Raw genomic sequence first — 11,581 nt, 5'->3', positions numbered from 1 at the left:
TATATATATATATATATATATATATATATATATATATACTTTAGAATTCAACGTATCATATAATCACAACTTCGCCGCTCGTATACATCGGTGAGTAACATTATTTTTTTATTTTATCAAGATAGATTTGCGAGGAAATTATATTTAAGATAGATACATATACAGTGAGAGCAAAAAATATTCGTACAAAGAAATTTGTTATAAAAAAGTAACTTACTTAGTAGAAAATAAACATTAATTAGCAATTTTATACAATGAATACATTCTGTTCTAACCTAAATAAACGAGCTTCACATGTATTGCTGATTTTAGATTTTTAAATTTCTAAATTTCTCGTCTGTATATTTTTTGAGCATTCAAATAATATAATTTTTAATTTTCGCTTATTTTTCAGATGATATATTTTGTATAATTAATACACATCATTTTGATATATATAATTTTAAGGAACATACAGTCTATTTTACTCTTTATAAATAAATTGTTAATTATCCAATAAGAAATGAAGAATCGTTAATTAAACGTCGAATCGATGTTAAATTGATGTTGAAATCATTGAATTTATATCGATTCAATATCAATTCGATGATTCATTTTTCGCTGGATAATATTTATTGTATTTTTTAAAAATAAAGTTTTTTTAGAGAAAAAAGTATTCGTACAGAGAAAAAATATTTTCTCTTTATGAATACTTTTTGCACTCACTGTATATGTGTACATATGTAGTATGTCAGACATATGTTCGCATATATGGTTAAAAGCGTAAAAATACAGTCAGATGTAACATCTCATAGCGAATGTAATATTGCAAAGTAAAGAATATGAAATGTTATTTGAGTATCTTATCTAATATGCTGTCTGATGCGGAATTTATATGACAACTATAAATAATACGGATCGTAATTTACTCACAGAAGAAAGGAACATTGTGACAAAGTATTATCGATTGCATCATTCTACCAGGATATGTAACATGTAATTTCACACACATATATTTCTCACATCAAGGAATCGATTGTGCATATATCTATCAATTAGTTTACTGCGCTTTGTGATTTCCATTCTGATGATAGCGCATAAAAGTATCTTTTTTTTATCATGAATAAATCGTCCCATGTCCATAGAAAACATATCGTCAACAATAGGCTTGATAATATACGTCCTATCGGATTATAAAATAAAATCGAGAAATGATTTTGCTTGTGGCATGCAACATATCATTAAAAGAATTGTGAATAGAACACAAGTTCGAATTTTGGAGATAATTACATAACGTTTTCCAGCTTCTTCAATTATTATTAAGCTGTAAAAATTGTAACAGACAATTTATGTATTAAAATGTCTGTTATATTTTTGTAAATTATATTAAAAAAATGAGTGATAACTGCAAATTTCTCCATAAGCAATTCTTTTTAAAATAATTTTTTAAAAGCTTCGTGATATCTTTTGCGTTTCAAGATGCTGACTAATCGATAGTCAAATACCTTCGATATAATTTCGTTCGAGAACAAAAAGGAAGAAATTCTTACGGAGATATGGCAAATGTTGGATAAAGTTCGCGATGCGGATAACTTCCAAACTGGAAAGTTTGCGCGAGCTGTCGCGAACGCTTTCAAGTGTACTCTGTGGCTTTCGATCGACGACAGGAAATATTAGTATCGCAAGCTCGTATCGAATTTTCGCGTGATAACTCCTTGTATTCGAATATTACAGTTGACGTTGCTGCGCGAATCGAGATAAAAGTTTGCTATTGAATATACCACGGGAATAAGATGACGAAGACGAAGGGGACTTTGACGTCTATTAAATTACACGTATTTTGCTATGTTATTTATATTTCATATAATTGACATAGCACAAAATTAGTATATACATGATAATACTGATAACTCCAGAGTTTATTCAGAATTCGTATAAATTAGTCTTGATAATTTTAAGAAAATGTTTTGAAATATTAAGGTACATAAGAGAAATATTGTAAAAATTATGTTACATATTTAAAAATTTGGAGAAAAAAAATTAAGAAATGCTGAATATAAACTGTACAAATATATTACAAGTCATTTAAAGATCATTTCCTTTTTTAAGAAAAAAATATTGAGCAGTATATTTAGATAAAAGATAATGAATCTCTAATAATACCTTCCTTATTACGTATTTGAAATTTGAAAAAATATATATTAGGAAAATGTAAGTTTTATTACATAAATAACTGAAATATTATGACAAAATTTTATTTTTTTTTATTCTGGAAACAAATAAGTTTATTGCAAATATTCCAACAAACGAATCAATTTTAAAATAAATAATTTATACGATTCTGAACGATGCAGTGACGAGCAGTCGTAAAATGAAGAGTCTTTTTGATGCTCTTTCGGTTAATAATTAATTACGATTTTTGCTTGATTCGTGTAGAAGCGAAATTAATGCGAAAGCAGCGGCGTAACAAGTTAGTCGACGAAACCGAACGCGTAAGTTAAAGCACTCTTGAATTCATAAAAATCCAACTTGTGCGCGCGCGCACGCACACGCACACGCACGCACACACACACACACACACACACACACACACACACACGCACACACATGCACACGCACACGCACACACACACACACACACAGGTTATACTTTTTCTTTCTTTTCTATGGTTGTTGAACGTGTTGGACATTTTAAGATAAAACCTTTTTGCGAAAGCTTCTTTTGCTTCGCAGTTCGAACTTTCTTCGTAAAATTACGACAGATGACATTTGTTCTTGCATTGTGTATTGGTTTCGACATTTCGGAATACATAGTAATCGAGTGTATATATGTTTTTATAAAATCGATACGTATTTTCTACGCGAATTTAATACTAAATGTGACTAGTTAAATATAAAGATCTCATGAAAATACTTGTTAATTTTATTAATCATTTAATTATTTTAGTATATTTCTTTTCATTTATTTTATTTTACTATTTCAATCGTAAAAATAATAATTTTATTATTATTAAAGTCATTATTATTAAAGTAACGCCTTTATTTCTCAAAAATACAATAAATAACGTGTTCAATATTAGAATAAAATTAGTCTTAGTACAAAATTAGCGCCAAAAGAATACATTTTTAAATTAAAGTAATTCGTACAGATCACATGCAAATATTAGAACTTAGTAAGAAATAGTATTCTGTTCTTAAATCGGTCTAATAATTATTGTTATACATTGAAACTTGTTAAACAACAAGATTTGAAATAATAATCATTTTAATTCATGTACCAATTTCGAAGTTAATGTCTGAATAAATGATTGAATCGGTTTTAGGTATTGACATTAGAACACTCTTTCGCATTAAAATACTATATCGCTTTGTACGCTTGTTCATCCGCTCGTCATTGGGAATTTTAATTCCGAGTGATTTTGCGAAAATCCAATTGCTAAATTAAATCGTGGCAATTAGCTGATTGCATAGAGTGCCGTCGAGTCATCGAGTACGCTCTGCGAATATCGAAAAAATATATATCGAATATCCACAGAATCTTGTTATCAGCTTTATAAGTGAATCTCTCTTGTTCATCCACTTCATATACAAGGATGATTAGTTTGAAATTAATAATACGTCTTCCACAAATTCACAATCAAATTTTTTTGTAAAAAATTGTATTATGTAGTATGTATGAAGTTGATTTGAGGTCTGATTAGGAAAAGATTTTCATGAACTAGCAAACTAGCAAAACTTCCAAATGATAAATTTAATTAATTACTCAATATTGAAAATAAAATATACAGTTCTTCTAGAAGTTAATTATTTATTGAAAATAAAATAAAATAATTTGGAAGATAAAATGAACCTTTTTACGCGAGATTGTATAAATAATAAAATTTATTTCTTATCTAATTTTTTTAATTGATACATATATAGAAAATATTTTTGTTTTCAATTTTTTATTAATAAAAGATAATGAATGTCACTCGTACGAAGAGCAAAATATAACGACATGACGAGACTTGATCGTGTTATATCATTCCATCTTGCTAAACGAATGAGTGTGATACGAAACTTGCGTTTCAGCTGGGCAATATTCAAATTTCTCTTGACGAGGATTTTAATGAAATCCAAGAGAACCGTGCATATGATCCTTCCTCTCAGCTCGGTGGAATAATCGCCGGCTTAATGCGCGCTCACAACCGACTTTGCCTCCAAGTCTGAATGTTAGTTCTTCTCCGTGCTGCTCGCGAATTTTAATCGAGAATCGTAGCAGCTCGAACGCGTACCAGAAGTTACGAATAGAAGGGTATGGAAAGAAGAGGGCTTTAACTTCGCTCCGAAACTGGATTTCCTCGAGAAACTCGGACTCATTTTCTACAAGCGATTCGTCGAAAAGTCGCTGCGAGAGTTGCTTATTTTAAAAGCGTCGGCAGAACGGAACGTTTCAACGATTATGAGAAGAAATCTTACTCTTATTACAGACATTTGAAGAAAGCGCGCTTCGTCGTTGAGTTTTATATAATATCGTGTTTTCAAAGTGAAGATGGTATAAATTAAAACACTTTAGTATCTATCAAAATGAAAATTAAATACTTTACTTTGAAAAATATAATAAGATTATCATATTCAGATTATAGAATTGTAATTATATAACAGCTAAACTTAGAATATTAATATATGAGGAGCGTTTAATTATTTAAATTATTTAAATTATAATTTAATAATTGTACAAGTGTGTAAAAAATAAACAGGAACTCAGCAATGTGTGTGTAAGTCATACTATTTTTTACTAGTGTCTCTGGTTTTTAATATAAAATCGGCACTCGTTTTGGCAACTTTTATTCCTTGCGAAAAAATCTTTTCACTCCATAGAAATACAAAAGTTGCCGGAACAATAGCGCTCGTGTACTGAAAGGCTGAAGAATAATATGACTCATGCTGCTGTGTTTCTTTTTGCATATATGAATAATAATTTAAACGTAAATGTTTATCTTAATAAATATTATCTTATGTAAATAAATATGTTAACTTTTTGTAAACATTAATTATCGAAGCATAAATATTTTACGAAGATTGATATATTTTGATTTATATTTGATTACAATACGAATTTATTAAATAAATTGTGCATATAATTACAATTATCGTAAATTGGACATTATATCGTTTCGTTGTTACGTTACTTAATATTTTTTTATTATTTATAAATATTTCAAAATTTCTTGTTTTATTAGTAAGAAAAACTTGAGATAAGGCAAAATATAAAAATAAAGGAAATATGTTTCTCCGTTGAGTAATGCAAAATTACCTTAACGTCATTATTCAATATTAACCTAGAACGTCGTGAAACTTTAATGAAAAGCGCATTACGCAGAAAGTCCCGCGTGGTAAGCCCGACAAGCTCGAACTCGAGCGTCTGTTTTCAACTACATAAATCGGCTTCGTTGAGAGGTGTGACGTCTGTGCATCGCGTGTCCTCCCTTTACTAAGTTAATTATACTTTCAAATTGCACTTTATGCCTATTTACAAGCACTTTGCCAAGTTTCAGATGTTCAATCCGCGGTGGTGCCATATATGTATACATATACATACAATATTGTGACAAAAAAACCTGCTAAGATAAATATATGGGTTGGCATCATCGCATTATACATATATAATGTTCCAATTAGGTTTCTGCTAATGAAATTATTTAAAAAATATTTACAAAAAATATATATATTAAGTATGTAAAAAATATTTACATATATGTATACCTATACATATAAAATTCATGGATAAAATTCTGTAGATTTTTGTTGAATTTTGTTAAAAATTTAAAAACCTCAAAAGGTTTCAGAATTTTGATACATATGTATGTACATACTTTTTGTACATTTATCTTTGACATGCGTATTTATTACATTTAATTTTTATATTGATCCACAATATTTATTGCCGTAATATATTTAATAGATAATTATTTATTTTTTTTAAAGTAGACTCTGTCTCCTATTCTGAATAAAAAATTAAATCACGAATTATAGAATCTGTTATTGCGCGTTTACGATTTTGCTAATTCAAACTCGGGAAAAGCTGTACTTTTACGATTAAGCTGTGCTCGAAATATTCAGCCAGGGCCGCCTCTTTTCTGTTATAGTGCGACCTTTCGAGCTTGAACTTTCCAACAATTAACAGAGTCTCGCTCAGCAAACTAATTGAGTTTTCCTTTCAATTATCTGCGGCCCCTCCCCGACAATTACTTTTATTCTCTCTCTCTCTCTCTCTCTCTCTCTCTCTCTCTCTCTCTCTTTCTATTTTTTTCATATCATGCTCCTTGTCGACTTCGTATTTTCCAATCGCTTCAAAGTCCATTGTAAAGTAAACGGATCCACGAATACCCAAAGGATGGTAGCCTAAGCTAACCTAACCGAGGTTAACTTCTTTACCGAGTTTAGATAAGAGGGATCGGGGCTAAAGTCGCAATCACTGTCTGGACTGTTCAATTTCTACTCTTTTTTTTCTTGCCGTTCTATTTACGATCATGAAGAAGATTGTGCGGTTCTTTCCGAATCCTTTCCGAAAGCGAAGGTAGTAGGACGATGACCGAGAACAATTCTTAAGTCCTGAGAGTTCAATAGATCGTATCGGCGATAAGACGTTTCCGATAACTGGTATACTACAAAATCACGAATTGTTCTGAAAAAGAGACTGGAATGTAGTAAAGAATATCTGATAGAATTAATGATAGTGTCCATAAGACAGGCTTTTTTGAATTTTTGAATAACGGTATAAGAAAAATGAAAATAAATTCATTTGGCACATTTAAATCTCAAACATACGTCTGATTAATGTCCAATTATTGTAGAATTTATAAAACTTTTTCTTTGTGATAAATTTTACAGAATTTTTAATTTTAATTTTTTTAATTTCAATAATTCTAAAGTTAACATTTTTAATTTGAATTTGATTGTGCCAAACTGGAGCATGCATGTGCTAACGAATTAAAAATTTGAATATTATCTCTACATTCAGTGATACTATGAAAGTATAATATAACTAGAACATGAATAGAAAAAAATATCAAACAATAAACGTTATTTTTATACGAAAATTTAGTAAAAAATTTACTTAAACATAAAAAAGAAAAATATTATAAATTGCATAAAGTAATTAATTTGATCTGCATATAATAATTAATTTGGTCTGCATCAAATTCACCGAAATTCATACACTGAAAGGATGGTGATTCGTTATTCTCATTAATAGACCACAAAATAATTACGCTGAGAGACACGATTAATAGCGTTAGTATCCTCCGTGCGGAGCACGTACGTAATGACCACGCCGGTCGTGATCGCGAGACGTTGGAGGGGGGGGGGGAAAGGGTTAAGTGGGAAAGCAACGTAACGCGTGCGAGTCCGTCGCGGGGGAGAAGTAGTAAACTTCGCGAGAGTATGTGACGTACACACGCGTGTGTTGCGCGCCGAGAAACACGAGACAGAATCACGAAGCACTTTGAGTCGGCACGCTCGTGAGCGATCGTCCTCCTTCATTCATTTCACGCGATCACGCTCTCAGTTGGTGAACGTGGCTCGTGGATCGCGATCGATTGCGTATATTGGGTTAATATCTCGACGACGTAGTGTTTGGAAAGAGCGAGCCAGCATGCCGTTCTTCAAAAAACTCCGCAGATTTTCCCGCCATAAAAGTGAGTTTTTTTTTCTGTTTTTTAAATTCGATTATAAATGAAGAATAAAAGTATGAAGTTCTTTTCTCGATTGTTATTTTTTATGTCAGTATATATTGGATCGTCCGGAAAGTGTAAAAGATTTAAATATAATAAATGAAATTAAAAATTTAAATCTTCTGCGTTTCAATTTTCCTTCAAAATCGGCATGAACTTTCTGGACAACCTAATAGAAAGAATTGCATCTGAAAATAATTTTGTTGAGTTATTAAAATAATTACGAAGGAATTTCAAGTAATGCTACAAAAAGTTTTTACATTCTAGCATTCAATTTGAATATCATCCTATGCATAATTATTTTGATTATTTTGTCCAATAAAATTATTTTTTTAAATCTGTATCTAGCTAAATTTTTTAATACTTCAGCAAAATCATTATTTCGATGTAAATTGTTTCTTACTGGTTACGTTACGTAATTTGTAATGCTATTCTTCTTTATAATTTTCTTCACTTGATGCAAAGTTAAAGTCCGAGATTTCCTCTTATCGCATTCTACGTGACAAAATTGAAATTATTATAATCTTCAACGTATATGTAAGTTCTTATTATCTTCTATGATATTATATTTTTATTTCACAGAGAGCAATTTTAAATTTGTTATTTCAGTATATACGAGATTATTTTCATCTAATCTATAAAAAATTCTAGTCCGAGGTCGTTTTTATTCGCCGCTCGACATTCTCGATACAACGTACGACGCTATTTCCTCTCGGCTCCCGTCTCGCTAAGTAGCACATCTCTTCGACTAAAGTCGTTCGTAATCGAATTCCGTCCCGGGACGAGAGGAGAGATTCTCGAAGCGCTGCTCGATGGTGCGCTTCCTTTAAGGGCGCACGCCTCGATTCGAGGACTATCACCTTCGTCTTAATGCAGTTTCGAACTGATCGGGACATGCCGTTCTCTCGGAAGCCAGCGAATCAGCATTTGCGGTGTAATTTGCGCGACAACGAGCTCAGCTGCTGCCAAATGAAACACTTTCAAGCGACGCGATTTTCCCCGCCGATTATCGCGCATCGATCGTTATAATCAATGTAACGGTGTTATTGAAGACTGGCATTGATTCAAAGTATAGTTGGAAATGCAACCAAATCACCGAACGCTGAACAAACTCGATTGAGTAGCTAAATGGTTATTGAACAAATAGTAATCGTCATTAATACTGTGACTAATTAGAGTTGAATTTACCAATTACCGTGTGTAAATTTCAGGCATACAATAGATTAAATCAATTAAGTGAAATAATTCTATTGGCTATAAGATAATATTTTTTGCAATAAATAATTTACATATTATTAAGATGCTTATTAAAATTAAAAATCATTATTAAAATTAATGACCAATCTAATTTAAGATATTAATATTTCAACTGCGTTTCAAGTTTGACAAAGTGAATCGGCGCGCAGTTTATAAAAACTAAAAAAAATGTATTAGCAAAAATTCGCATATTAATATTATTAAGCTTTAATCGGAAAATAGAATTATTTCTTTTAATTAATTTTCGTCGATCTAATTTCAAATTCTATCTATCTAATAATAAATTAATACATATTTTATTAATACATATTTTACATGATTTTACTTTAAAATTTAAGTATTATCTTACGTTATATTATATTTAATGGAATGTAAAAATCATAAAATTAAAGCTTAATAATATTAATACATTTTTTTAGTCTTTATAAACTGTGCGCCGTTATAATTAATTAATACAATTTTATTCTTTTATGCAATCGATTAATATATTTATCATATATATGATTTTTAATATATGATTTTTACATTTAATTAACATACATATATAATGTATGTGTGACATAATGTAGAATAATACCTTATTAAAATGACGCTAATATTTTTTAAAATGTTTAATCTAGAAGAATGTTTAATTTAGAAATTGTTTGTGATTTGGATATGTCAAACGGTTTTTTTCCTAAATATTAGGTAAAATTATATATTAGGTAATAAATCTTGAATGTTTTATTTCAGTTATATGTGTGTTAAAAGAATAACGTTTTCAAATTTGTATTTACAGATCTTTACTCTAATATCTCGTTAAATGTTTTCACAGAGATTGAAAGATAAATTATGCAAGTATTAGTCTGACGCACAAATTAAAAATTGTCTTTTGCAATTGTTCGCTAAATTAATGTTCTCGTACGTTACGGTCGTTCATTTTTGTGTAAATGTAAAAATATCGCATGCAGTTTTTGTCCCGATTTTACCGCGAGATTGCGCCGCCCTGCCTTACTATAGAATAAACGGCGCGTATATCGAATGTGATGAAATATTGAAGTCGCGTATACGCTCGTTTGTGAAGATACGAGTGCGACGTACATTGTGCGTTGTCGCGCATTCTATTTTACAATGACAACGCTATGTTTACAGTTGTCAAGCTATTCGCGTACATCAATCCTCGCTACGTTCTCGCGCTCAGAATAAATATCGGTCAATATTTATTGCGGAGTATTTGAATTCCACACGTTTTGTTGAGATATAGTGCTCTGAAAATAATAACGCAAATGCGAATTGCGTAATTATGACGAGAAAATCAAAAATATTTCCAAGAATTATTGATTGTTTGGTTAGAAAACTGATATTTATTGATTTTAATTAAGGTAATATTATTTTTCTCCTTAATATCTGTTTTATTTTAATAATAATTTTCAAACTCAAATCCATATTTTTACAACTAATTTCGAGAGAATCGTGATGAAAGGATCGCGATTGGATGTAAGATAGAATTCTAATTCATCACTGTTCAAAGATAAATTTAATAAGGAAACTTCAGAAAGGAAGAATTTAATCAAGTATATAAAACAACGTATTTTTCTCTTTTTGACTGAAAGACTTATTACATTGCTGCGGTATTCAATAACTTGCATTACAAAGAGTTAATTGAGCGACGCGTATGAGATCAACGAGATCAGAAATAACATGTCAGCATTCTGTCAACGGTATTTTTTTGCATTCAATATACACCGCGGTATCTTATAATTATACATCGTTATTGCGCACGCATAATTTCCTTTCACTTGCAATGGTTAGATGTCCATGGATTTTTAAAATAATTTTATAGCCTTTTCGCTAATTTATATTTAATGATAATTCGGCGCCATGATGTTTTCTTGTACCAGTTTCCTACACTGCAGTTTTCTTGTACCATGTAATTTTCTTCTGTCTGCGTGCTGCTTTACATAATAAATGCAGTTTTCACTTTTCGTCAATCGTGAGTTCTGTCAGAAATCGGTCAATGATGTAATTCGTCGATCGTAATCTCGCTTCCTCGAATTCGTGATAGCAAAAGTCGTTTACGAATTCATAAGTATTGCATCAGTTATTTTAGTTTTAGTTTACTTTTAAAAGAAATATTGTTGATCTCGACATTATTGTAAGAATTTCTCGGAAAATTTAGAAATGTTGGAACAAATATTTCTTCTAGAAAACTTGGATATATGTTCTTTTAAAGAAAACGACATATATAAAATGTTTGTTTGTTCGTTTCTCTCTCTTTGTTTTCTCTGTTCTTGACTCTGACAATTTATATGTAATGTTTATTTATTAAGAAATTGCATATTATGGTTATTATTAAAGTTGCTTCTTATTATTAGTATTAATCATTTAAATGTATTTTCATTATTATTAATGTATGAACATAAAATGTATATGTTATCGCAGTGCAATTTTTTCTAAAATAAAATGTGAGATTTAAAAATGGAGAAATATAAAGAAAGGAATATAATATAAATATATACGTAAATTTTTTAGAAAATTTATCAATTTAACTGTGTGTGTGTGTGTGTGTGTGTGTGTGTGTGTGTGTGTGTGTGTGTGTGTGTGTGTGTGTGTGTGTGTGTGTGTGTGTGTGTGTGTGTGTGTGTGTGTGT

The 11,581-nt window shown here is 30.2% G+C and overlaps 1 protein-coding gene across 1 annotated transcript in view; it reads left to right on the top strand.

Moving 5' to 3' along the window:
- The first annotated feature begins 7,615 nt into the window (after window positions 1-7,615).
- LOC105620019 (low density lipoprotein receptor adapter protein 1-like) overlaps window positions 7,616-11,581 on the top strand; it is a 79,500-nt gene continuing 75,534 nt past the window's right edge. Inside the window, 1 exon segment of the mRNA XM_012201529.1 lies at window positions 7,616-7,658. Within this exon segment, the coding sequence (XP_012056919.1) occupies window positions 7,616-7,658 (43 nt within the window).

This window comes from Atta cephalotes, assembly GCF_000143395.1.
Source record: "Atta cephalotes unplaced genomic scaffold scaffold00023, whole genome shotgun sequence".
In the NCBI taxonomy this organism is placed as follows: Eukaryota; Metazoa; Arthropoda; class Insecta; order Hymenoptera; family Formicidae; genus Atta; species Atta cephalotes.
The sequence above is the reverse complement of the archived record's forward strand: the minus strand, read 5'-3'. Positions and strand labels throughout refer to the sequence as shown.